At 52.4% G+C, this 27,820-nt stretch overlaps 1 protein-coding gene and 1 long non-coding RNA gene across 4 annotated transcripts; one reads left to right on the top strand and one right to left on the bottom strand.

The window, feature by feature from the left end:
* Positions 1–677: 677 nt before the first annotated feature.
* On the bottom strand, positions 678–4,593 carry LOC111097151. Its single transcript, XR_005363727.1, has 4 exons — positions 4,443–4,593; positions 3,568–3,711; positions 3,174–3,331; positions 678–2,358 (listed from the first exon to the last, which is right to left on the bottom strand). It is a non-coding gene; the product is annotated as an uncharacterized LOC111097151 (long non-coding RNA).
* On the top strand, positions 4,508–27,436 carry GSC (goosecoid homeobox). Of its 3 annotated transcripts, none has more exons than XM_038545639.1 (4): positions 4,508–5,093; positions 5,539–5,798; positions 6,095–6,221; positions 7,354–12,981. In XM_038545639.1, the coding sequence occupies exons 1-4, from the start codon at positions 4,739–4,741 to the stop codon at positions 7,566–7,568; spliced, it is 957 nt and encodes a 318-aa protein (XP_038401567.1). In that variant the 5' UTR covers positions 4,508–4,738; the 3' UTR covers positions 7,569–12,981. The 3 variants fall into 3 exon arrangements, with proteins under 3 accessions (XP_038401567.1, XP_038401568.1, XP_038401569.1); XM_038545640.1 differs by lacking the exon at positions 7,354–12,981 and adding an exon at positions 27,066–27,436 and having other exon boundaries at positions 4,513–5,093; XM_038545641.1 differs by lacking the exon at positions 7,354–12,981 and having other exon boundaries at positions 4,522–5,093; positions 6,095–6,524.
* Positions 27,437–27,820: the final 384 nt, after the last annotated feature.

Genomic DNA, 27,820 nt, shown 5'->3' with positions numbered 1-27,820 from the left:
TTTGAAACAAACTTAGGTAAACAACTCTGCCGAAAGCGAATTTCTGCAACCCTAGAATCCCGGAGCTTTTTTTTTTTTTTTCCCTGATGCTTTGGGAAGACGTCATTTTTCGACACTCTCTTCTCCGCCCCCCCCCCCACCCCCGTTATGTTGCGTTTTCCTAACACCTTGATTATTTTGTCTGCAAGGGCTCAGAGCGCTTATTTGGACTGTTGCAAAACTTTGAGCAAAACTCAGCTAGTAAGTAAGCGTCCCTACATCCCCATGAATGGTGCGGGAGATCCAGCCCTTGCCCGCCGCCCCTTAGCAGGGTGCTATCTGCACCTGGTGCTGTACTCCACCCTCCCCAGCTCACACGGAAAACCCCCTGGGGCTACCGGAGGTGTCCTCCAAGGAGCAGGGCCTTGGACCGGGGTCTGTGCACTATTTTTGAGGCACTGGGTTTTTTTTTTTTTAAGCAGGACTACAAACAATAAAGCCGATTTGCGCGCTGTGAAGGCTGGATGGGGTCCGGATGCCACGCACGGGCTGTGGCCCCGTCTGCTCATTGTTGCTCATTCCTCTGAGCTAATTCACCCTTTTGGGGGGGGCTCCCTACCTTTGAAAAGGACACATCAGCTTTTTGCCCATGTCACAAAAAGTCCTTCTTAAGGGCGCCCGATGATGAGCGGTGACTGGGTGAGAGGCTGAAAAAATTAAGAAAGTTCCCGAAATCGCAAGAAGTTAGGACCGCATATGCTTTTTTTTTTTTTTTACAGCCAGCGGGGTGCGTGCCTGTGTGCATGTGCGTGTGCGTGGAAAGATTATGGGTGACAGTTTTCTCCACGATGACACTTTCTTGGGGCCGGCCAGTGGAGATACCCAGACGCACACTCCAAATCTCCGAATTTGGGCTCTCCGTTTTAAATCAGAGAAGCAATTTAATCTGTGCCCTATGAATCAATTTAGCGATGATTACGGAGCAAAAGCGCCTTGACACATACCAGGTCCGCACATCTACCTTATGCGTACGGAATCCGCTGATCTGTTCTTTAATATATTAAAAATGAGGGCTATTACTGGGGCGACTGACTCCTCAACAAACACATTTTCATAGACTTCTGGCATGGTGATTGCTTTGTGTGAAATCGTGTTTGGGTGATAATAAGTAAAATCAGCGGCGTGTGTATTGCATGTCCGACCTAAGCGCTTGCTGGCTGCCTCCGGACGCTCCGGGTCCTCCCATGCTGAGCGGTGCGTGCGGGGCCGACAAACAATCGCTTAGGAACAGGAGGCAGGCAATTTGCGTGCTTTGCATTTGTTATTCCAATTGCGCCTGGCGAAGCGAGGCGGATGATTGTTTAGCGCCCGACGGACACTTGTGGGTTTTGGCCCCGTGGAGGACGCTCAGCACGGGCTGCGCATCACCTTCCCCCGCTCCTGCCTCCCCGCGGACACTGCAGCCCGCTGATTGAGGGGCAGCCAGGATGGGGAGCCCCCGCCTTGCAGGGGGTGAGCTCCCTGAGAGGGAGAGAGAATAACCGGCTGAGTAACTGGAGTAGAGCGGGGTCTGGGTCCCTGTGACCTCTTCCCAGAAAGTCCCTTCTGCAAGAGGACACAGCTCCCAGACTCCCTTTGCCTAATCTTGGAACCAGCTGATAGAGACCCTGAGGTGGGTGGGGGTGGGGATAGCACGCTCCTTTGCCCCAATGCAAAAAACTAGAAAAATGCTCCAAAGTCTACCCCCCAGGTCTCCTTGGCGAACAGGCGACAATTAGCTAGCCTTATTAATTCTTATGGTTGTAAGGGACCCAATGATGGTTGGCGTTGTTTCCATCAACTTAAAACCAAAAACAAACAAACAAACAAAAAAACAACCAACCCGAGACCTACAGAGGAGGGATCATTTCCAAGGTGGCTGTGTTGCGTGGATAACTGACGCTCAGACTCTCCGTACAGTGCTCTTCCTTCCAGGAATCCGAGGGTAGTGAGAGAGCACTGCAGAAAGGCAAGGGGCGAAGTCTAGAGGTTTGCTAAATCTCATGATTAAAAAAAAAAAAAAACAATGTACCAAGTGGAAGCATGACACATGGTGGGGGGGGGGCAGGGAGGCTGCCTTATTTAAAAACTAGAAAGCGCTCTTTTAGAAATCTAGCTGGTGTCTCCGCGCGCCTTGCTGATCTGAGCACCTTTGCAGAAAAGGATGAGGAATCTGCCTCGGTTTCCCGCAGTGCTTCTGTGACTCCGACTCCGCTTGGCTCAGCAAAGGTCTTAAAAGATCCACTCACATAAGTGCTGCCCCAGCACCCAACCCTGAACACAAACGCGGCCAGAGTCACTGCAGGAGCTGCAGCCTTTAGTTGTCTTCCATCGACTGCCCTGCAGAATCAAACCCAGGAAAGGTTGGCGGGGGGATGTGTGCCCGGAAACTGGTGATTTTTTAAGTCTCCCAGAGTGGGGGGAAAAATGCCTCTATCCCTGGTTCTTTCCCTAGACCTGACCTCTCAGAAGGGGAGGGTCACACTCTTATCCCCTGGGAGCGGTTTCTAATTGTTAAAAAAAAAAAAAAATCGATTGCCTCCCCAAACTGAGAGCCATCTCGGTCTTGCCCTCATCTGCCACTACAACTAATTCTGAGTCTGCTCAGCATTCGGAGAAGCAAGGCTCCTGGGCCACAAGCGGGTGGGCCCGAGGGTGCAGAGGTCGGCGAGGGGAGGGAGGCCTAGGAGAAGTGCCGCCGCCTAGCTTCTCCCGGCCACACTGGCAGGCGCACCCACCGCGGGGACCATGCCCGGGCCTGACCTGAGCTTCGCGCCACCGCTCCTCTGACCGGGGAACAGCGACTGACAAGTGCCCTGTCCCCTTTGCCTTACCGCTGGGCGGAGGCAGCCCCCAGACTTTGCCTTTCTGGAGCAACAGCAGACAACCCCGCGGGGATCCCTGTTAATTAGCCTGCGAGCCACAGGGAGAAATGGGGGTGAGTTAAAGGTGGCCCTTCTACGGCGAACCCCAACCCGGCCCTCGGCCTGTGTCGCTGGGGCTCAGCCCTACCCCTATCCCTACCCCTGCCCCTGCAGTGGCTGGAGGTGCCAGCGCAAAGAGCCGACAAAGGCCATCTCTGCAAGACTAGGGCTTGCCCCGGGCCCGCCAGGACCTCTGGGGCTCCTTTCGTTCCGCGCGCACCCATCGCCTACCTTCTCGAAGGGCGTCCGCCGCCTGCGCTTGGCCGTGGGCTGGAGGCATCTCCAGCAGCTCGGCCGGCTGGGGCTCCGGTGAATCACGGCGGCCGCCTGCAGCGAGCGGGGCCCGGCTTCGGCCAGGCCGCCGGGGCTCGGGGAGCGCAGCCTGGGGCCTGTCGGGTGAAGGGCAGCTAGGGGGCCTGTCCCAGCCAAGGAGCTGGCAAGACGGATGGGGGGAAATGCAGCTGGACTGTTGGGGGAAGGAGTGGGGAATCCCCAGAGCCCCATTTTTGGATTTTTGGATTGCAACAAAACAAAACAAAACAAAACCAACAACCCATCTGGAGGAGAAGACACCCCATTTCCAAGAATAATTTTTATAAAGGAAGAGAAAAAGCGTAAAACCTACCGACAGCCACGCAGGGAGCAGCTAGACACGTCCCTTCCCTTCGGAGTGCTACTCTTGGTGGCGAATTTTAATGAGCGGCTGAATTTGGTCTCCGCTGTGTAAAGGGCCTACGGATTCCTATGGTAGTTTTCAGACCCAAAGTGACTGCGGGGGAAAAAAAATATAAACACATATTTTTAAGAACCAACAACGCACCTCTCGCATCGATTTTTGTCTTCACAAATTTTGGCCTTTGCAAAAACAAAAAAAGGGTTGGGGGCTGGGGTTTACCGGTTCCACCCGGGAGAGAACCTCGAAATTCAAAAAAAAAAAAAAAAAAAAAAGAGGTGAAACCTGGCGGTGAGTGTTTTTTTTTGGGGGGGGGGGGGAAGTCCGGAGGAAGAGCGGAGTTTTGCATTTTGCTGGAGACAGGACGCAGCCCCTCGTTATTTTCCAAAACAAAACAAATTCCGAAGTGGGACAAAAAGGAGCCCCAAAGTAAAACTGGCCACAGTGAATTTGGGAGTTTCTCGCAGAGGAAATCGCACCCAATAATAGGACCCAATCTGAGAAGAAAAAAAAAAAAAAAAAAAAGGGTGGGGGCGGAGAGGTCGGGCGGAGGGAGCTGTTAACTGCGCCGCACAATGGAATTAATGAGATTAACCGGAGCAATTAGGGCGCCCGCCCAGCTCGGCCGGGCCCCGCGGCGGGGCCCGCTGAATGGGAAAGATTAGGTTAATTTCATTAATTTGCAATCCACAATCCCTCTTCTGGCCCCCCGCAGCCCCCTCCCCTTGGCACCTCTCCCCCTCCCCCCTCGCCCTCAAGCCCCCCCCCCACCCACCCAAAGGAACAGAAAGGGCCAAATCTGGTTCTGTTTGTCATCTGCATATTACCAGGAACTAAATCCAGGATGACGTCGACTCAGTATAAAACCAACAAGAGGTTCAGGCGGCCTGAACTCCGTCCTCCCCGCGGGTTGAGCTCGGCGAGCGCTGCAGCGCGGGGAGGGCGGGAGGAGGGCGAGCGGACGAGGGGGCGGGGAGGGGCGCGGGGCTGCGCGCTCGGCCGCGCTCTCTTTCGCTTTGGTCCGCGGCTGCAGGCGAGAGGACCCCCCCCCCCGCCCGCGCCGCTTTGAGGCTTTTTCCCCGGCGCCTCCCCGCCGCCCCCGGTCCCGGCGCGGGGCTCGGGGATGCCCGCCAGCATGTTCAGCATCGACAACATCCTGGCCGCCCGGCCGCGCTGCAAAGACTCGGTGCTGCCGGTGGCGCCCAGCGCCGCGGCTCCGGTCGTCTTCCCGGCCCTGCACGGGGACTCGCTCTACGGCGCGGGCGGCGGCGCCTCCTCGGACTATGGCGCCTTCTACCCGCGGCCCGTGGCCCCCGGCGGCGCAGGCCTCCCGGCCGCGGTCGGCGGCTCCCGCCTCGGCTACAACAACTACTTCTACGGGCAGCTGCACGTGCAGGCGGCCCCCGTGGGCCCGGCCTGCTGCGGGGCTGTGCCGCCGCTCGGCGCCCAGCAGTGCTCCTGCGTCCCGACGCCCCCAGGTAGGGTCGCGCCCGGCGCCCGGTGCCCGCTGCCCGCTGCCCGCTGCCCGGTGCCCGGGCCGTGGGCGGGCGGCGGCGCTGGCGGTCCCCGGTTGCACAGACTTTCCTCCTTGCGCTTGCGAGCTCGCTCCCCCTGCATCACACACACCCCTCCTTTTTTACTTTATTTTATTTCTGTGTGTGTGTGTGTGTGTGGCCGATCGGGCACGGGAGGTTGTACACTTGCTGCAAACTTTAGGCGACAGTGAGAGGAGACCAACTGGCTCAGGGGCTGCGCGGGGAGACCGGGCTTTTGGGGATTCCCGAAGTGGCCCTGGGAGTGTGCGCGCGGACGCACTGCCCTCGCCTCGGCTTGCCGCGCACCGCCCGGATTCCCCGCACCCTGCTGCAGAGGATCTGCCCGTGGGCGCGGAGCCGGCTGACCTGGAGCGCTCCTCTGTCGCAGGCTACGAGGGCCCGGGCTCGGTGCTGGTGTCCCCGGTCCCGCACCAGATGCTGCCCTACATGAACGTGGGCACGCTGTCGCGCACCGAGCTGCAACTCCTCAACCAGCTGCACTGCCGGCGGAAGCGGCGGCACCGCACCATCTTCACCGACGAGCAGCTCGAAGCGCTGGAGAACCTCTTCCAGGAGACCAAGTACCCGGACGTGGGGACCCGCGAGCAGCTGGCGCGGAAGGTGCACCTCCGCGAGGAGAAAGTGGAGGTGGGCGCGCCCGCCGGCCCCCCGCGGCGACCTCGGGGCCCTGCAGCCCGGCCCGGCCCAGGCCTCCCCGAGCCTCCCCGACGCCCCGGGCGGCCCGCAGGCTGCAGGAGCGCGCTGTAGGCCCGGGGAGTTGCATGCATGCAAATGCAGAAGCGGGACCAGGTCTCCCGGTCCTTCGGTGGGCGTGCGCGCGGGGTCCCCGGGTGCCCACCCCGGCCTGGGGGTGTCCGCCCCCCCCCCCCCCCGGGGGCGCGCCTCTGGTCTTACCGCTTGTTTTGTCCTCCGTTGCGCAACAGGTCTGGTTTAAAAACCGCCGTGCCAAGTGGCGGCGGCAGAAGCGGTCCTCGTCGGAGGAGTCGGAGAACGCAGAGAAGTGGAACAAGACCTCGTCCAAGGCGTCCCCCGAGAAGAGGGAAGAGGAAGGTAAAAGCGATTTGGACTCGGACAGCTGACGGCCGCGGGCCGGCCGTGGCTCTTGCCTAACTCGAAGGACTTGCACAGACAGAGGATGCTACTTTCTTGCACACGCGCTGCCTTGCGGGAGGGGGTCGAGAAAGAGGAACGAGGAGCTGTAAATAGTGTACAGAGCCGGGAGGGCCGGCGCCTGGGGTCGGTCGCGCCCGGGGCCCCGAGGCCAGGAGGTCTGAGCCCGCAGGCGCCCGGCTCCCCACCGTAGTATTTATAGTTAAGTTAACGGTGACAATACAATAAAGTGATGGCGATGTAGACGGGCCACATTCTGTATTTCATACCCATCCCACCTCCTGAGCCCCCCCCCCCCAAAAAAAAAACCAGAAATCTACCACTTTACTTAGTTCTGTAGTTTCGAAAGAAAAATCGGACAGCTCTGATCTGTCCTGGGGAGAAAAGAAAAAAAAGGAAAAGAAACTCTGGGTGTGAATCAGTCACAGAATGAGTGTCCTGCTTTAAAATCCACTCAAGTCTCCAGGTCTCCAGGTCTCCGGGAAGAGGTGGAGAGGGGTTTGCCAGGTTGTTGGGGGGTGAGTGGCATTGCCTTCCTGCTCCCCCCGACCTGTGGGGAGAACCAGGGCGCTTCTCCCTTGCGGCCCGTGGGAAGCCCTAGAGGGAAAGTAGGATCTACCCCGGAGCTGGGCGATCCTGGGAGCCTCTTGCCAGAGCCAGCTCAGCCGTCCCCGTTCCCACGAAATCTTCAGACCTAAGGCTGCGAGTCCTAGGATGGAATTAGGTGGTAGGCATGCCTCTCTCCCGACACTTTTCTGAATCTTTCTCGGCCACTCTGCTGCTCCTCTTCTTGCCGGGCAGCAAGACCCAGATGGCCCCACAATCTGCTGGGCAGGACTTCGGCCCAGCGTCGGCTCTAAGCTGTGGGCCCCGAGACCCACTGGGGACCTCGGCCGGCGCCGCTGGGCTGTGGTGCTTTAACCCAGGCATTTGGGGTGGCCAGGTCTGCACCCTGAGTTCTGTCGGCCAACCAGGTACAAGAGCGCAGGGTGGCTGCAGTGGCACTTCTAGACAGGAGTGCTGATGCCTTTGGCTTCCCCTCCTCCCCCGCCAATCTCCCCCTCTGCACTAGATGGGGCCCGAGAAGGAGCATCCCCGGAGCACAGCTGGTGGGCTGGTCAGCAGCTTGTGAAGGACTGGAGAGGCAGAGAAGCTTCTCGGTGCTGGTGCCGCCTGAGCGCTTGGGACAGGGATGAAGACAAGAACATGCATTTTGTATGGTTCCCCAGGCCACCGGGCAGCGGTTGGGGTGGGTGGAGACCAAGGGCCAGCAGGAATGGTTTTTAATGCTTCAACTTTATTGATTTTACAATAAATCCATTTTATAGATAAGGAAGCTAAGGCTCTGAGAGCTTCCCGGGGTGGTGGACTTGTGTGCTATCCAGGGAAGTAATGCCCTTGTTCTACTTTCTTCGGCTGCCTGGGGTATTTGTGGTACCGTCCTTCCAGGGGAAGATTGTGCATCCTGGTTGCGGAACCAGCACATGCAGAAGGGCTTTTTACAAGAGGCGGCATTTTTCCCACAGCATTTTCATGTTTAAAAGGTAAAAGTGACTCCTGGAGCATGTGAAGGGACACTTACGAACTATGGAGTAACTCTCAGACCGCCTTTTTAATAAGGAGCATCCCTAGGTGGAAGCAGGAGACAGCTGTTTGGAGGCCAGGTGTGCCTTGGGGGTGTCAGGGTCGCCTTGGTTCATGTGTGACCTTGAGCAAATTACCGAACACCTTTGGCTTTGCACCTTCTGTGACTATAAAATGGGCACAACCAGAATATCTGCTTCCCTGGGGTTGGTGTGGACACAAACTCAATTAGAACAGCTGGCATAGGAGAATCCTTCAGCATGGCTTCTAATTTAAAAAAAAAAATACTACTATGATTTATATTGTCAGACCCAGCGCTTCAAGATTTATGTACATTATTTCAGTTTACTTTTCAAGAAACTGAGATGCGGAGTTCTCACCATTTTCCAATTGAGAAAATTAAGGTTCAGAAAAGTTAAATGCTTTAACAACATTCAGCATTAGCAAATAATCATCTTTGGGCATCCTTGCCCAAGTAAGTTTTCTACCGTAATTGGAAATGTTTCCACTAATACCAGTTCCGGTGAGAAATACTTAAGAGGCCATTGCATTCATTTCAAATGAACCTTAGACTTCAGACTTCCATGGTTGAGAAAGCCTTGCCTTTCCCTACGCCCCTCCTCCATTGCTGTTCCTAAGTACTGTCACCTGTCCCATTGGAGACTGGTGAGCCTACAGGGGGAGCCAGGAAGAGCTCTGACTTCTACCCCTACAGTCTAGAACACTCTAACAATGTAGGACCTAAGTGGGCAGTGTCATTCCAGCCTGAGACATCTGACATTCCAGAACTCTAACTCCTGTGTCTCTGTCTGTGACTTACCCTTGGACTCCCTATAAACAGGAATCATTTAAAAAATGACCTGCATTTGTCTAATCTGGAGAGGTGGCCTTATCAGGTGCCAGGGAGAGAGAGATTGAAGGAGGAAGAGGTCCTCAGACATTCCTCCCCCAGGAGCACTCGGTGAAAAGCCAGGACAAATGGAGTGTGCAAGGGGGGGTGGGGGCAGAGCCAGGGAGCTGCTCTAGCTTGGTGACAAGACAAAGGTCCTTTCCTGTCTGTGTCTCCATGCCGGAGGATCCTGCACCATGCTTCAGCCTAGGCCCAGCTCACTGGAAACGAACATAATAAACTAATCTGGAGTGAAGAGGGAAATGTCAGGAAGGTCTCATACACCTCACTCACTTCCGGATTCCCCAATCAGCTATGCGGCTCATTTTGTCTGGAGCCAGGGAGGGCTAATGTCATGGAGCAGAGGACACCTGGGCTTCAAGAGCTGTCTTTGGGCCTTGTAATTGTCTTTGGTGAGAATTGGGATCACAGTGTTGGAACGTGGCATATATATGTGCTGGAGGGGGCACTGCCTGAATGGCCTGTAGCCTGTACAACCTTCCCTCCAAATGAGAGTGTTGTCCCCATTTGACAGTTGAGCAGACTGAGGCACAAAGTTAACACAAGGGCCCAAATGAGAACTGTCATCTTTAAAAGATAAGCCTTTTTTTTTTTTTAAAGACTTTATTTATTCATGAGAGACACAGAGAAAGAGAGACATGGGCAGAGGGAAAAGCAGGCTCCCTGTGGGGAGCCTGATGCAGGATTCGGTCCCAAGACCCCGGGATCCCACCCTGAGCCAAAGGCAGATGCTCAACCACTGAGCCACCCAGGTGCCCCAGGACAAGGCCCTTAGTTTCCATAAATTGGTCTGCCTCGCTGAACTAAGCATTCTTTTTGGTGGTGGTGACAGGCTGTGCATAAAAGTTCCCCTACAGCAAATGATGCGGGAACGAATGCACTTGCCCCTGGGGGACGTGGGGATTAATCTGCCCTAAAGTGCCAGAAAGATTCTGGCAAAGAATGACAATGATAGCCTCTCCCAGGAGTCTAGCACTTTCCACCCCAGAGCCCTTCCTACATACATCTCTGGCCCTCTGCAGGTGAGAATCAGCAGCCCATTTTGCAGATGAGAAGTAGAGGTTCAGACAAACTAAATGCCTTGCTGGGGACACACAGTAAATGGCAGATCCCCCAAACCCCAAGCCTGAGCAGACTGTCCCGCACACCCCTTGGGGTGGCAGCAAGGTATGAGGTAATGGCTTCCAGCTGCCCCAGGGCGAAGGAGGGCCCTGGCTTCGGGCAGCTGACAAGCACCAAGAAGGTGGGGGTGGGGGCGGTGTGGCAGGGGAAGAAACCAGATTCTCGGGTTCTGGGTATACCGCGTGGAGGGTATGTTCTCACCATTGTTGCAGTGGGTTGGGGGGGTGGGTGGAAGGGCCTGAAAACAAGTGCTTGATCAACCGTACCCCTGGGGTGGATGTGTCAGTGACGGTTCTTGAATCCAGTTGCCTCTTACTGACTTCTGAACTTTGAGCTCATGTCTTAGGAGCCTGGTGTGAAGGATGCCCTTTCAATGGGTACCTGTGAGATGGAAGCTGGTGGATTCCTCTTGTTTCTTTGTGTGGGGGAGGGGAGGAACTGGAGGCTGAGAGGTAGGGGTCACAGGGCGCTCTTTCTGAATTGTGCTCAAGTGGAATTGTTCCCGCACCAGGGCTCCTCCCCCACCGTGAGGATCTCCTCCAGTCAGGTCCCCCCCAATTCACTGTCCCTTGTTCCTGGCACGTTGCAAACGCAAACCTCCACCTTAAGGAAGGCGGAATCCCAGCCTGGGGGCCTGCAGGGGTGTGGGGTAGGGGTGGAGAGTGACAGTGGTGTGGCAAGTGGACTGGCTGGGTGGCTGGTACAGGTGTGCATCTGGATGGGGCCACGTGCTCAGTCCCCTGAGTGACCCTGGAGAGGTTCCTTCCTCACCTGCACGATGGGCTCGGCTGGGGGATTAGAGATAATGTAAGAACCCAGCAGAGTGTCTGACACATTTATTATCGTGCGCTTTGAAAAACACCCTCCAATTGTCTGGATAATGCCCTGCCTGCATAAGTAGGTTGGAGTTAGGAATTAAGGAATGCCCCCTTGTTTTTAATTGTCCCTGGCTTAGGAGTTTATGCGTGACCGCAGGACACAGACTGTAGTGACATTAAATGTGACTGCGGTGGATTTAAGACGAGGTGTGATAGGTTGTATTCTCCCTAAGAGGTTTAGGACAAGGAGATGTAGGGTGAAGGAGAGAATGCCCAGGGGTGTGGGTTCGGATTCCACTTCCGAGTTTTATGAAATGACCTTGAAGTTTTGCAAAAGTTAAAAATGAAAACAAAACTGCTGCAGCCAGCGCACAGCTCCCTGAAAGTTCCAGAAGAGACGAATAGGCAGCTGGAACTTTCCGTTGCGGGGGGCTTCTCACTCTTTGGGGAGACACGGTGTGTCCCGAGGCCTGTCCCTAGACCCATGTTGACAACACAGAAGACCTCTGGCTTGGTTTTAAATCTGGGATGGGGAGAAAAAGCCATTGTCTTTTCAGTCCAAACGACCCACGGAACGAGCAGGATAAATTACGGCGTGTTGCGGTATTTTTAAGTGTGTCTATAATTTTTGGCTTCCAGCAGCCCTCATTTGTTCTCAAGTGTCCAGCCCTGGGAAGCATCAGTGAAGAGAGATCTTAATCCCACTCTCAAACCCTCTCTTCCTTGGGAGTTCGAGACACTTGTACCTTCTGTTTTGCTAATTCCGAGGTCCTCTGGAGTCTGCTGACCAGAGCAAGCGACCCACCTACCCCTACCTACCGGGTCAGTTGTGTGAGCTGCATTTTGCAGATTGTCCTCCCTCCGTCCCTCCCTTAACCTGAGCAGATTTATAGAAGCTATAATTAGTGAGGTAATTTTAGCTGTGATGGACAGAGTTCAAAACTGTCTATATCCTTTCCCCGATCTGCCCGTTGGATAATGCCGAGCCCGGGAAATGCTTCCACCCTGTTGCATTATCGGGGAGGCTCCTGACCCCCGAAAATGCCAGCACAACGGGTTAAAGAGACCAGTTCTCTTTGTCGGACCGAGCGAGGCCGAGCTCCTTCCCTGGCGTGAACATTGCTTTCCTCCGGCTGTTGCCCTGTTCCCAGTGCTCAGGACTCACACATGGTAACTTGTTTAACATTTTTCGTGGGGGAGGATGGGGCGGAGGCAGGAATATCTTAAAAGTAAGCATTTTTCAGAGGAATAAACCACCATGTCCTGCAGCCTGCAGTGAGAAAGATGGGGTGCTACAGGTGCAGTGTCCCAAGTGGCCGTCCGGCACGTGGCCACGGGGCTGCCCTGAGAAGGGACATAGCGACAAGGGCCTCCCTCCAGCGAGGGGGTGAGCGTGTGGCTTGGGAGGGGCTCCCCCAGCCAGGTAGGGGCTCCCTCCCGGCAGGCCAGCCTCGGGGCCGGCGTGGTCTGGATCACACCAGCCAGTGTTTGACCAGCCGGCCTCACCGTGACTGTGTCCCCTTTAATCGTGTCCCAAGCAAATTATTGACATCACCCAGCAAGGCCTGGAGACGCTTCTTTCCAGATGGAGTATGGCTAATCCTCCTTTGAAAATCCTCAAAGTGCTAACTATGGGACCAGAAAAATAAGACTGCCCTTCTCCAAGAAGCAGGGAGGCCCAGAGCGCTTGGAAAGTCCCCCCTCTGCGAGGGAGACTCAGAACTCTGTGAAGTCGGAATCCCAGCTGGTTGTTTCATCTGAAGATGTTCAGACTTGGGGCCAGATGGCTGGGACATTAGGGGATGCGCATGTTCAACATTGTTTTGTATTTGAGGAATAAATATTTAAATCTGAAACCAAGTGAATCACTTTCTACTGAAGTGGGGCAGGGATGGAAAGTTGTGTGTGCTTCTTGATGTAGCCCCCTGCCCTAAACATAACCCCAGGGCGTGTGATTCCTGCCATGCTGGGAACCTTTAAAAAGGGGGTACCCCCTTGGCGGGCTGGTGCAGGACACCAGAACCGTGGTGGTGGTGGTGCTTCCTCTGCTTTAGGGTTGCCAGCTCTGTTTCGTGTCTGCTTTTACCCTAAGACCCCCAAGGCGCATGGATGCAAACTGGGGACCCCCGTCCCTTTGTCCTCAGCTTGGTGAAAACTCCCAGGTTCTGTTTCAGCTCGGACCGGTGTCGGAACTGGTCTCTGATACAAATGTCAGCGGCTGAAGTCTTAATCCTTTTCTGGACTGTCATTAAAACTCTCAAAAGATTGTAGGTGTTTATGATTTATTTTTGTCTTAGTAGAAGATGTGCGTGTGTAGGTTTGTTTTTTTAAAGAAGGGAGATTTTTTTTTTTTCTTTTTGCGACTCCCAGGGGGTGTTGTTGTAAAAAAAAAAAAATAATGTATCATATGTTAGTTTGGGGATTGACACATTTCATAATCATTTTCCTGGCCATGTCCTTATCTAATCCCTTCTAAGCCTTAGGAGGCAGGGTGGAGGTGGTTACCGTCATCTGGTTACATAATAGTGGCTACTTTGACAGTTTTTGCCCCGTGTCCGGCCTGCACTGTTCTGATCGCTTTGTCATCTGTGCTTAAGCCATCCTATCCAGGTCCCTGTGAAGTTGATGTTGTTGCCACCATTAAGCAGAAGGTGATGTGACCTGTCTATACAAGGTTGGATCTTAGACTCCAAGTGCACTTCTCTTTCTGCCCTGCTAGACTTCCTTCTTAAGGGCTAGCCAGGAGGTCTGGGTTCGAATCTCTGCATGGTCACCAGCAGGCGATGATGTCACCTTCACGCTTCAGCCCTCTCATTTCCAAAATGGGAGGATTATAATTTCCTGCGAACACATGAAAATTACCTGAGGTTTTGCAAATGCCAGTGATCAATCACGGGAAATACATCAACACAGTAACAACACTCATAAGTGTATAATCGAACAATATATTTATTCAAGACCTTCATGAAACGGTCATCATAATGATGGCCTCCATTCAGCCCACAAATATTAAAAGGGTGCCCAGTCTCTGCTCAGTACTGTTCCAGGTGTTTGGAGAGAGAGAGAGAGAGAGAGCCTGTGCCCTCCTAGAATTTGCTTTCTATTCGAGGAGACAGTCACTCACCAAATAGGCCGTAATTTCAGACAGGGCTAAGTACCAAGATGAAAACCAAGAGAAAAGGGTGCTGGGGGCTGGAGCAGGGTTTGGGCTGTTTTATAGCGTGGTCTGAGGTCTGTGTGGTGAGGGGGTTAAATGCCATCTCGAGTAACCCTCCAGAGCAGGGTGGGCAGCCGATGCCCATGGGCCAATCTGGCCCACTGCCTGTTTTTTTTCCCATAAAGTTTTATTGGAACACAGCCATGCCTGGTTCATTTATGTCTTGTCTGTGGTCACTTTCCCCTGTGAAGGAAGAGTTGAGTAGTTGCAGTAGAGGCTGTAGGGCCCACGGAAACTGAAATAGCTGCTTGCTGCCTGGTCTCTCACAGAGTAACTTTGCTGGCCCCTGGTTTAAAAAATTTAGAGTTCAAGCTAAAAATGGAAACTGTGGCTGATAAGGGGTGCAGCGAGGATTTATACCTATTTACCTAATGCTGTATTTCCTTCTCTGTGCTTTTAGCTCAGCATTAGGCCCCTGTGATGGGGTGAGTTGGGGGGAGGTCAGAGGGTAGGACATAAGGCGGAGCGGTGAAACACAATATGGTGCCTGATGCCGGGGTTGCTGCTTTCTCAGTGATGTGCAGGAAATGATTTTAGACCAGTGGAAAACAGGATGTCAAGAAATCCCAAATTATGTGTCATTGACTAGGAGACCAAGAGGGAAGACAGCCGCAATCCCAGAAGGCTTCCTGGAGGAAGTGGGAGTTGCAGGGAAGGTTTGCATTTGGCCACGCAGAGCCGAAGCACCGAGAGAGGCAGGTACGGTGGCGGCAAGGAGACCACGTAGTCAGATCAGAGAGGAGGCTGGCGCTCCCTCCGTTCCTCCAATACTTGCCATGCCCCTGCTGAGCGCCAGGCAGGCCCCAGGCCGAGTTGGATCACAAACACAAACGGAGCAGTGTCCATCCTCAGGCAGGTGCACTCTGGGCTGGCTGCTCCAGTACTAAATATTGGTGCTGGGGTGGAGCGGGGCCCACGAAATGCTGTGGTTGGGCAGAGGTGGGGCCCTAGAAGCTTCTGAGAGCAGATCCCTGGAGCCACATACTTTGAGGCACATGGTGATGAGGGAGGGGAGAGAGAGAGAGCACCTTCAGGAAGAGGGAGCCGTTTGAGCCAAGGCATGGAGGTGGGAGGGGAGGGTGCGGAGGCAAACCGGCCATGGGCGGCTTTGGCAGGGCAGAGGCTGGAGGGCACTGAGGGCAGGAGCCTGGTGGGTGTCTTGTTGGGCATGTGCAGTGCTCAGGTCACTTTTTTTTTTTTTTAAGATTTTATTTATTCATGAGAGATAGAGAGAAGCAGAGGCACAGGCAGAGGGAGAAGCAGGCTCCATGCAGGGAGCCCAATGCGGGACTCGATCCTGGGACTCCAGGATGACGCTTGGGCCGAAGGCAGGCGCTCAACCACTGAGCCACCCAGGGATCCCCTCAGGTCACTGTTTTAAAGCTGACTTGCAGAATAGGCATCCCTGCCCTCCTAGATGTCGGAAGACAGGGAGATGGCCAGGGTCACGCTGACACGTGAGTGATTCACGTCCACCGCCAGCCACGGGGGCCGTGTCCCGTCAGCATCTGCTCGGCATCCTCTCCATCTCCTATCGGAGCAGAGGAAAACATCTCGCTCAGAGCCTTCTGCAGAGAAGGTTTTTTTTGTTTTGTTTTGTTTTGTTTTGGAAGGGATTTTAAAATACAGTGATTTGTGGCGGGTAGTTGAGTTCATCAAAGTAATTTTTCCAGATGCTGTAATTTTTGGGCAGCTGACACGTCAAGGCTCCCTCATCTCCACCGCCTCCCCCAGGCTCCGAGTCCCCCCGCCAGCCTCAGGCACCGGTCCTGCCCCACGGGAACCGGCCCAGGCACGCGGACGGCATCTTGCAGATCGTCCTCCACGGCCCTTAACGCTCTGTGTCTGTAGCGACCATGGGATGGGATGTGGGCGGCGTGGGGTCTGTTCTTCCCATTTTACGGAGGAGGAACTGGATCAGAGGCATCAGGCTGCTTTCCTGAGATCGCGCGGCCGCGAAGAAAACGAGTGGAAGAGCAGAAGTCTCCAGCCCTGGAACTTTCCATTTGTATCTGGCTCTGCCTGCTGTTGGGAGTGTAGCTGCCCTTTCTGGATGTGACAGCGTGTTGGTGTCCGTGTGAAGTGAGGCTCAAACCCGTGCCCCTCCTGGGAACCGAATCTTCCAATGCCCTTTCCTCCAGGCAGCCTTCTTGACCACTCCAGCCTTGCGTAGGCCTCAAAGGCTTTGGCCTGATCTCTTGTGCCTTCTAAGGGTTTGTAAAGATCCTTGGATGTGCTTGGACGTCATACAGACCCATACTGTCATGATGGTCCCCTCCCCAAATAAATCAAGCTTTGCGTTTGGCAGTGACCGTGACATTCTAATGCTTTAGAGAGCAGATTGGCCCCAAATACCTGTGGCTACCACCCTCCCCCGCCTCTGTACAGATGTCCATGGCATTGGCATAGACTCTCACCCCTTCCTTATCAGGGGGGATCACCTCCATTCAAAACCTCTGGCAAAAGGCAGACCTGGGAGGAGTTACATTAACTCCCTGGCATAGATTTATTCTCAGGCTGCTTCATCCCGGGAACAGACCCAGGTCAGTTAGCCTGAGCTCCCCAGGCTCAGGGGAAGGGCTTAATCTGGTGGGTGACAGCCACACCCTCTCTGGGCTCTGCATCAGGGTGGGGCTGCCTCTCAGAGCACAAAGCCAGGGGACAGGAAGGATTCTTCTCCACCTGAGCCGCTGCTCTTCCTGAGAGCGTTGTGGACGGCTCAGGCCCAGGGAGTGGGGCTTGGGTGCAGGGTGACAGACGTCTTCATCTGCACTCCTGTGACCTGGGCCCAGGCAGCTCCAGCCCCAGCATCCTCCTTCCTCTCTCTCACAGCTAATTATTACAACGGTAGCCTTGGAAATCTCTGACCCAGCCTGGGGGGTGGTGGGAGGAATGGGGCAGAGAGAGATCAGGATTAGCCATCAGAAGCGAGGCCTCTGCTGCTTCCTGGCTGGGTGAAACTTGGCCGCCAGGCTCAAGCTCTGGGCCTCAGTTTCCCCATCTGTTAGGGATAGTCATTAGTCCTGCCTTGTTCACCTGCCAGGGTTGTTGAGAGGTTCACATGGTTTGATGAGTGTGAACAGTGTGTGATGGGCCCCATGATCACGTGTCGATCGGAGCACCTGGTGGCATGAGGACTTTAGATTGTACCTGGCAGTGTCCCTGTCAGTTCTTTTTTTTTTTTTTTTTTTTTCCCTGTCAGTTCTGACTCTACTGTTTGGTCTCTCCTGTATGCATGTTGCCTCTTAGAACGATGGAGCAGTCTGGCCTGGTCACTGGTCCAGCCAGAGACATGAGGCCCCCTTGGAACGCGGGCCACAGAGAGGCATCTGTGGGACATTTAGTTTGCACCCTTTGAGGAAAGTGCAGGGCCTCCACAGGCATGGGACCTCTTTCTTCTTTTCCTGTCGTGCATTAAACTGGGGTCCCCAAGGGATAAGTTCTCGTCTTAACCCCAGGAACCTCTGAATGTAATGTTATTTGGAAAAAGGGTCTTTGTAGCTAAAGATCTCACAATGAAATCGTCCAGGATTTGGGGTGGGCTCTGAATCCAATGACTAGTGTTCTTAGAAGAAGGGAGAGGGGACCCACCAGGGTCCACCAGAGGCTGATCGGAGCGATGCTGTCACATGCCTAAGGAGCACCTGCAGCCACGCAGAGCTAGAAGGAGGCAAGGAAGGGGTCTCCCGGAGCGCCCCTGGAGGTACCGTGGCCCCACCAACACATACATTTTGGAATTCCGGCCTCCAGGACTGTAAGGTGAAAACTATCCGTTGTTTCAAGCTACCAAGTTTGCAGTAATTCCTCGTAGCAGCCCGAGGAAGCAGATACACCTGCTTTGTCCTGAAATGCTGCCCCTAAATCTGACTCATCCTACGGTTGTTTGTAATGACACTGCATTCAGGCGACCGTGACTTGCTGTTTCCTACCGCTCGGCCTGTGTTTCCCCACTGGATTTCATCCTAGGATCTGTGAGCAGGCAGCAGGGAAAACAGATGACTCTTTTGAATTTAGGAAATTAACAGTTTTTTTCCTTCTGGAAACATTATAGGATGACATTTACAGGAAAAACTTCCACGGCCCTTTGCAGCTCAAGAGTTGAGTGTGTGGACTCCAAGAGAGGAGAAGAAGAAAGGCAGGGGGGCTGGCCCGGCCACCCAGACGTAGCTCGCCGTTTCCCACCTTGGGGCATCTGTCCATGTGGTTCCCAGGGTCGAGGATACCTCTTCTCCCCACGGTGCTGGCTCCTAAAATCCCAACAGTCCTCCGGAGCTGCTCAGGGGGCAGGAGGCAGGGAAGTAGTCACTGGCCTCTGATTCAGAGGCTCCCTGTTCTAGGCCTGGGTTTGGGGCCTGGATAGGACTCCCGCCTCGCTCGCCTTCAGTTTCTCATTCTGTAAATCTAGCTCAGCTCACGGGGCATTTACTAAAGCATCTACCCTATATCAGGCAGGGTGTTAGATGTTGGGGATCAAAGAGTGTACAGACTGGTTATGTTGTCCTTGCTTCTGATTTTAGGACCTAGGAGAGATCTGTAGAATGAATGCGTGAGTGAGTAACCCTTCCCGGGCCCTGCTGTGTGTGTTGGGGGTGGGGGTGGCAAGGGGCTGTCTGCACACACCTACCTCTCCCTCCTCTTAACCCCGCAGCAGGCAGGATGGATGACAGAGTCAGCAGGAGACAGACCAGAGAGCTGCAAATGCTGCCGAATTTGGATTTTTGCTGAATGATTGTGCTCGTGCGACGTGACCAGGTGTTTGGGTCTTTTCAGGTCACCAAGGGGCCTGAGGGCATCCTTAGACGATCCTGCCCAGACCCTAGAATGTTCCCAGAGACAAAAATCCTATTGCTGCACACCCCAAAGAACTACTGATGCCTTGACTGTGCTGGGGTTTGTTGTTTCAACATTATTTGTGGTCATTATGCCGCCACGGGTTGGGGGTTATGGAGTGTCTGTTGCCGTTACCTGGACATGCAGCATCCCACTGGCTTTGCAGTTGGACAGACCCGGTTCTCATTCTGGCACTAACCTATCGGAGCAGGACCCCACCCTTATGACCTCTCTTAATGATCAGATGTAGGCTTTGTGATGTTGGGCACATCTCCTAACCTTTCTGAGCTTCCTTTTCTTCATCGGCAGAAAATGTATTACTCTTACCACCATGTCCACGTGGAGCCAGTTCTCAAGAAACCGGAAATATTGTTATCAGGAACTTTGTTTCATGACATGATTCTCTACTTCTGATTTTGCCTGTCTGCTAAGCTTAGGGGCTGAAGTAGGGGATGGGGAGGCGTGATCAGCTTCCTGCAGTGGCTGTAACAAGGTATCGCACACCTGGTGACTTCAAATAAGAAAGATGCACTCTCTCACAATTCTGGAGGCCCAGGAGCCTGAAGTCGAGGTCCTGGCAGGGAGATGCTCCCTCAGAAGGCTCTAGGGGCAGTTTTGTTGCTCATCTCTGGCAGCTTCCAGGGGCTGCAGGCTCCTGGGCTCGTGGCTGCATCACGCCCATCTGTGTGTTGTTGGTGGCCAGTTCCCCTGTGTCTCTGGGTCAGATCTCCTTCTGCCTTTCTCTGATGGGGACACTTTCATGGCATCTACAACCCACCCTAAATCCAAGATAGTCTCCTCTCGAGGTCCTTAACTAAATGACATCTGCAGAGACCCTTTTCCCATATACCCTTACATTCAGAGGTTCCTGGCGTTAGGGCATGGACACATCTTTTGGGGGCCTACGACGGAGTCCACTCCAGAAAGCAGGAAAAGAAGGGATTTCTGCGAACCCATTTCTCGGCAGAGGATGAAACGCTTCTCTTATGTGCTCCTCCTCATTCTAAGAAGGTCTGTAGCAGACCTCTCCCTTGGGTTCTCACCATCTGGTCATGCCGAGGGTGATCTACATGGACTCGTGATGCTCTGAGGCCTGAGGGCCATCCCAGGGCACCCACAGGACAGGCCACAAGTGCCAGGAAGGTGACTGGTGGCAGCAAATGCCAGATGGGACTGAAGACCCCCTGTGTAATTAGCTTGGGCTGCCAAAACAGAAAATTATGGAGTGGGTGGCTTAAAAGACAGACATGTTTATTTATTTCTTTATTTTTTAAAGATTTTTGTTTATTTGAGGGAAAGCAAGAGAGAAGGAGATGAGTAGCGGGGAGGGGCAGAAGGAGAGGGAGAAGCAGGCTCCCCACTGGGCGAGGAGCCCGATGTGGGAGTCTATCCCAGGACCCCGGGATCATGACCTGAGCCGAAGGCAGACACTTAACGAGCTGAGCCACCCAGGTGCCCCAAAGACAGACATTTATCTCCTCAGTGTTCTGGAGCCTGGAAGTATAAGATCAAGGTGTTGGGAGATCTGGTTTTGTGGCCTGTGGACACTGCCTCCTCTCCTTGTCTTCCCGGGCCCTGCTTCTGTGTGTGCACGCTCCTGGGGTCTCTTCCATTGCTTCTAAGGACACCTGTCCTATCAGGTCAGGGCCCCACCCTCCTGACCTCATTTCACCTCAGTCACCTCTTTAAAGGCCCCTATCTGATCCCTGGGTGGCTCAGCGGTTTGGCACCTGCCTTTGGCCCAGGGCATGATCCTCTCTTTCTCTATCTGTGTCTCTCATGAATAAAGAAATAAAATCTTAAAAAAAAAATAAATAAAGGCCTCCATCTCCAAAGATGGGGGTTAGGGCTTCAACAAATGAATTTTGGAGGGAGGCACAATCCAATCTCTCCCACCCCCTTTGCTCAGCTTTGCCAACAGAAGCAATGTTTGATAGATTGGGCTGACCAGATGTTGGATTTCTGAAGTCGCGTGATTGTTTCCAGTTTTATTAATCAACGCTGCCTACCGGAGCTTCCACCACGTATTAAAATCTTCATGGGCCTCTAACTGATGATGCTGCCGGTGAGAGCCACCACGTTTCGAGCACTGAATGCGGTGCAGGGGCGCTTACACACTATGTATCCCGGCCTCACTTCGCCCTCCCACTATAAGCCAGGACAATGATTTGTTGCATTTGATTGATGAGTTGCTGGGGGCTTAGAAAGGGGAGATCCCCCTAGCTGGGTACCATCAGGAAGACACTGTGAAACCCCGTCTGTCTGACCCCAGAGGCTGGGCCGCCCCCTTCCCCACCATTTCTTACCCATCTTGGCTCAGAGGAGGACATTCAACACACAACTACTACTTGGGTACTGCCACTCTTTTTTTTTTTTTTTTTAAGATTTTATTTATTTATTCATGAGAGACACACAGAGAGAGGCAGAGACACAGGCAGAGGGAGAAGCAGGCTCCCCGATGCGGGACTCGATCCCAGGACCCCGGGATCACACCCTGAGCCAAAGGCAGATGCTCAACCACTGGGCCACCCAGGTGTCCCACCACCCTTTCTTTTATTCCAAAAAGGCCTGATCCCCCCCCCCCCCCCCCCCCGATCCCGCAACTTCTCCCTCTCTCTTTGGAAGGCTATGGCCCTGGCCAGATAAATTGTTGTCCTCTTTTCAATAATCCCAAAGCCAGCCCCGCAGGGACGTCCGCTGGCACGCGCGGCCTTCCCCCTGCCTGCTATTACATTCAGTGCTTGGGGGAAAAACCTTCCCCACACATAGCAACGGTCTCCAGGCTGAGCCGAGCTGAGGGCTTCCAAGTAGAGGGGTCATTTGGATACTGACCAGCATCTTCATGGGATGGAGGTGACCGCCAGCCAGCCAGCCAGCCAGCCAGCCAGCCACGAAGGGTGGGTGTGTCTCTTTGCAGCCAAGGGAAGGGGGGTGGCCTCGAGGATGCTCATTCTTTCCAGTGCGTGGGGCGTTCTCGTCACTGCCCCTGGAAATCTGGATGCATTTGCCTTTGCAAGAGTGGCTTGTTTGCAGGGCAAAGGTGAAGAGACGCAGTGAGCAGCGCAGCCTCTCGCACACGCTTGTCCCCAGAAGCATCTGTTGCCAGAATGCTAGAATGCTCTCTCGTTTGCTCTTGCTTTTGTTTGGAGCCTCGCTGGAAATGAGCGATTTTCAATCATTTCGACCCCATTCGGTTGAATCCTTGAGGCTGTCTCTACTTTCCCCGTCCTGAGGGGTTGCTCTGCATTTGGTCCAAATTATGGGACCGCCGACAGACGGCAGTAAAAGTGCTTTGGCAGGCAGGGCCGGACGATGGTGGGAAGAGCTCTCCTCTGGGGATGGAGAGTGATGAGCTTGGCTCCGCTCCCCGAGACCCCTCGAGCCTGGTGACACAGTGAGCCGTTTAATCTCTCAGAGATATAGTTGCCTCAAGTATAAAACAGAGCTAATAACTCATGCCCCTTTGTTCTCTCCAGGGCACGTTACGGCAATCTTGGAAGCACAAAAGCAACTTTTTTCCCTCTTTTCCCCGAGAGAGGGAGGGATGAGTGGACTCCTCAGATGAATTGCATGTGAAATAACAGAATATGATGTTGATAACAGTCCATATTTTTGCCTGTGGAATAGTGCACATCTAAGTATTCTTTTTATAGACCCACGATAGAACATCTGGGAGGCCAAACACAGACTACACGGCCCTGGCCTGGGCTCTTGACGCAAGGCTGAGCGAGGCATTTTCGCGTCGAATGCTTGCAATCGTGGATGAGAGCAAGGAATGTTCTGGAAAGGGACAGAGACGTGGGGAGGAGTAGGGGCGTGTCCAGGATCTCACTGGAGCTGGCTGCATCTGTGAGGCGAGGGCCAACTGAGCACAGAGTCCGGGACTGGGGGCCTCCCAGCAGTGCCCAGAGCACCAGGGAATGGGGCCGGGAAGAGGGCCCAAGCCTCAGGTCAGGGGGGTAAGGAGAGGCCGAGGTCCCGGCCCAGGCTTTCAGTCTGGTGCCAAACAGACCGGAACATCTTTGGAAGCTGGGCTCCTCGGGGTGCCCTGGCTGGCGCTGTGAGCAAGGTCAGTGGGCCCGGACCCTGGTTCTATGGGAACAGCGGTGGGGGCAGGGGGCAGACCAACAGGATGGAATATTCTGGGCCTGAGGGGCACCGGGGCACCACGTGGAGGAGAGCTGAACTGACCCCCATGCTCCAGGTCCACAGGACGCCCTACCCTGCAGACCGTGTGAATGCAGAGTCCCTGTGGGAGCAGCACTATTTTTAGCCAACACTGGGACAGAGAGACATAATGCAATGGGCCAGTTCTTGTCCTGGCCTCCCTGGGGCTGCCCCTCTGTACCCCACACAGCCTGTTCTCTGGGCCCCACATCAGGCCTCACTTGGCTTGTCTTTTTTGAATTTTCTTCTTCCCTCTCTCTCCCTTGCTTTTTATTCCCTCTTTTCCTGTCTGGCCCTTTCCTCCTCCAATGCCTTTTCTCTTTGGCTAGAGGCTGGGGGTGCGAAGAGGAACAGGACAGGGACCCCACCAGGGCAGGAGACAGACTCCAGCACCGGGATGGGATCCTCTGGAGACAGTGGGTGATGCCAAGAGAGAGGTGGGTGCAGGGCGCAGCAAGGACGGGGGTGGGCAGGGACGCTTCCCTACGTCCCCTGGGCCTCCCTCAGTCTTCGGGTCTGTGCAGTGGGCCTGCTGATGCCAGTTGCTCCCTGGGGCCCAGGACTACACCAGCTACTGTGTAGACCTCGCGCCCTGAGCCGGGCACCTGAGCAGCACCCCTGCCCAGCCCGCGCTGGCTGCTTACATTGTCCTTGTTGTGCTACCTGGGAAAGGAGAGAGATGGGGTCAGGAAAGATAAGAATTAATAAAGGTTGGGGACACCTGGGGGGCTCAGCAGTTGAGCGTCTGCTTGGGCTCAGGGCGTGATTCCAGGTCTGGGGATCGAGTCCCACATCGGGCTCCCTGCAAGGAGCCTACTTCTCCCTCTGCCTGTGTCTCTGCCTCTCTCTCATGAATAAATAAATAAAAAATCTTTAAAAATAAAAGAATTAATAAAGGTTGAAAGATGCACGCCCTGTGGCCTGTTCCAGGGGTGCCACACAAAGGGTGTCCAGGTGGAGTTGACAGAGGCTGGGGCGGGGTGGGGAGGCTCTGGGGCGACAATAGAGGGACTGAATCTGCGGGGTGGGGGTGGCAGGGCTGGATTAGGGGGGCTTTAGTGGGACAATGCTCATTAATAGGGGCTGATCCCGGCTTTTCTTTCCCTCAGAATGACCCTCCCAGTGTCCTTACTGAGACAAAGATGCCACCACCGGATCAGGATAATGAGGTTGATTGTGCCATAAATTGGCAACAGCTCCATTCACCGCTTAAGACACGCACAGCTCTGTGGGTCACTTAGGAAGGGCTGCTGGGTCTTCAGGACAGGGAATTTTATTATTTTTTTAAAATTTAAATTCGATTAATCAACATACAGTGTATCACCAGTTTCAGAGGTAGAGTTCAGTGATTCATCAGTTGCATATAACACCCAGTGCTCATCACATCACATGCCCTCCTTGATGCTCATCCCCCAGTTACCCCATCCCCCCACCCCCCTCACCTCCAAGGACAGTGAATTTTAACTTATTCGTTAGTTAATTTTAAAGATTTTACTTATTTATTTGACAGAGAGAGAGAGAACAAGCAGGACGAGCAGCAGAGGGAGAGGGAGAAGCAGGCTCCCTGCTGAGCAGGGCTGGATCCCTGGGAGACCACGATCTGAGCCGAAGGCAGACGATTAACCCATGATCCACCTGGGTGCCCCTTAGGACAGTGAATTTTATTTTATTTATTATTTATTTTATTTTATTTTATTTTATTTTATTTTATTTTATTTTATTTATTCTATTCTATTCTATTTATTTATTTTATTATTATTTTTTTTAGGACAGTGAATTTTAAAACAGAAAGTGATGAGGGAATTAAAGTCTAGATCTGTGTCTCTGTGTGTATCTGATCATATCTGTATTATAATAAAATATATATTTAGATCTTTAATCCATCTGGAATTTATTTTAGTATCTACGGTGAGATAAGAATTTAAATGTATATTTTTAAAGTGTTGGCCAGTTGTTTCAATGCTATTTACTATATTTTCTATCACCTCCACTATTATTTTATAATATAGCATCATTTCTATTTGTGGCATCATATCTATTCTCTCTCTCTCCTTCTCTCCTCTCTCATCTATCTACATCTTTATGCCCCCTTCATTGTGTTCCCTTAGTTTATTTATTGCCGTATTGTGTAACTATCCTAGTTGTACCATAACTCTTAATATCTGATGGAATAAGATCTTGTTCTCTTCTGTTTGGTTTCTTTCCCCCCTAATTTTAGTAGCCAAATTTGTTTTACAGTTTCATTTAAAATCTCAGAGAAATAAATATCTGTTGGTATTTTGATTGGAATCACACTTAACCTCACAGATTAATTTACAGAGAATTTTTACAATTACAGAGAATCTTTGCAATTACAGAAAATCTTTACAATAGTGAATATTTCCATCCAGGACTCTGGAGTTTCTCAGTTAGCTCTTACTGTATAACAAAGCATCCTGAAACTCAGTGACCTGAAACCTAAATATTTGTTATTGCTCACATGTCTGTGAGTTGGCTGGAGACTGGCAGATTTGGGCTGGGTTCAGCTAGGTGGCTGTGCTTCCAGCTATAGATACATCTAGTTAGACTTAGCTCCCCACTAAAGCTGGGGCTTAGGGCCATTCCCTTTGTATTCCTTTTGGGCTCCAGGGCGGGGACAGCTTCTCTCATGAGAATGGCAGAGATGCAGAAAGGCAAGCAGAAGGTTCTTAAGTCCTGGCCTCAGAATGGGCACATTGTCACATATGCTTACGTTCTGTTGGCGAATCAAGTCATGTGGTCAAGCCTAGACTCAAGGGATGAAGGAACACTCTGCCCACAGTGAGGCCAAGTTCAGGAAGGGATGCAGAGAGAGAGAGAGAAAGAAATGGGGCCAGTGATATAATCGACCTCAAGGTATAACTTTATATTTAATTTTTCTTTTTTGTTCCTTAATTCCTTTTATAGCATTTTGCATATGTATTTCATAATGCTCATTAGATTTATTCCTAGATATTACAGTTCTTGCTGTTATTATGAGTGGAACCCTTTTTCCATTATACATAAAAATAGTTTTTACTGGCATACAGAGAAATAGCTTATTTTATTTTATTTTTTAAGATTTTATTTATTCATTAAAGACACAGAGAGAGAGAGGCAGAGACACAGGCAGAGAAGCAGGCTCCATTCAGGGAGCCCGATGTGGGACTCGATCCCGGGACCCCAGGATCACGTCTTGGGCCACCCAGGCGTCCCGAGAAATACTTTATTTTATTATATCCAGCCACTTTACCAAATTCTTTCCCATTCAACATGATTTTCAGTTGACTTTGGGTATATACTAGGTGTACAATAATATCATTGGAAATCTATAATGATTTTGCCTATTCTCTTCTAATACTTATCTCTTATTTCTTTTCTTTAACTTATTGCACTCACTAGGTTCTCTAGAACAATAGCGAATATAATTGCATTGATAGCAGGCATCTTCATTTCCTTCTTGTAAAATAATTGCTTTTGGGTTTCACTGACAAATATTATATTTGCTATTGGTTGTTCCATGACAAGTAATGGTAGATGCTTACAGTGAAGATAAGCCTCCTTCTAGAAAAGTAAAGAGATAAGTTTGTGAGTCAAACATGCTTTCATAAATTATTAGCTTGTGTTCTTTTTTAAGATTTTATTAATTTATTCATGAGAGACACAGAGAGAGGCAGAGACATAGGCGGAGGGAGAAGCAGGCTCCTGGTGGGGAGCCCAATGCGTGACTCGATCCCAAAACCCTGGGATCATGACCTGAGCCAAAGGCAGACGCTCAACCACTGAGCCACCCAGGTGCCCCAAATTATTAGTTTGTATTCTTTTGGCTACCAGTAATAGACATCAGCTCAGTCTACCTTCAATTAGGAAAAAACCCCAAAACCTAACAACAGCATTTATATAAGGATGTAGGACAGAAACAGCTAAGCTTGATGAAGGGCTTATGAGGTGACTCAGATTCTCCCTTCATCTCTCATCTCTGTTCCTTTCTGTGCCTCTTCCATATTTTTATATGCCTAGACTGGTATTCTCTGTTCCCCAAGTCATAGGGCAAACACATGATTCCTAGACACTGAAGCAGGATCACACTCCTCCTTTCTCTGTCCTTCATCACTCTATTTCTCCATGACCCATTCCAGATTCTAGCAGAAGGAACTCTGATCAGCCCTACCTGAGTCAGATGCCTTCCAGCTTCCAGAAAACATCGATGGTCAGGGGACAAAGATGCCTCATTGTACATGGCCCAGAGGGTCCCCATCTGGATCTGGGGAGGTGAGGAGTGGTTGTTTGGGGCAAACATTCCACAGACGTTGCTTGTGCAGAGACTGCCCTCAACCCAACAGCAGGAATCCTGGGCTTGCATCCGAAAGGCTTCAAGTCACATCCTGACTCTGCCCCAGACTCTATTCTTGACCTTGGAAATGTAAAAGCCCCCAGCCCTCCGGCTCCTGATCTTTGCCAGCTTTACTGATGTATAATCAACAAATAAAGTTGTATTATTTAACGTGTATGCCGTGATGTTTGATAAATGTATACAATGCGAGATGATCACTGCAATCAAGCTAATTGACACACTCATCACCTCACATCGTTATCATTTTGTGTGTGTATGTGTGTGTGGTGAGAACATAGACGATCTATTCCTCAGCAAATTTCAAGTATACAATATAGTTGTATTAACTGTGGTCACCATGCTGTACCCTAGATCCTCAGAACTTACTCATCCTGCGTAACTGAAACTTTGTACCCTCATTAACCTCTCTCCATTCACCCCTGACCCCAGCTCCTGGCCACCCCCATTCTATCCTCCATTTCTATGAGCTTCACCTTTCAAGACTCCACTGATGAGTGAGATTATACAATGTCTGGCTTCTTTCACATGGTATAAGGTCCT

The sequence above is a fragment of the Canis lupus genome, chromosome 8 (assembly GCF_011100685.1).
Source record: "Canis lupus familiaris isolate Mischka breed German Shepherd chromosome 8, alternate assembly UU_Cfam_GSD_1.0, whole genome shotgun sequence".
Taxonomy (NCBI): Eukaryota; Metazoa; Chordata; class Mammalia; order Carnivora; family Canidae; genus Canis; species Canis lupus.
Note: the sequence above shows the minus strand (reverse complement) of the source record. Positions and strands in the feature narration are given on the sequence as shown.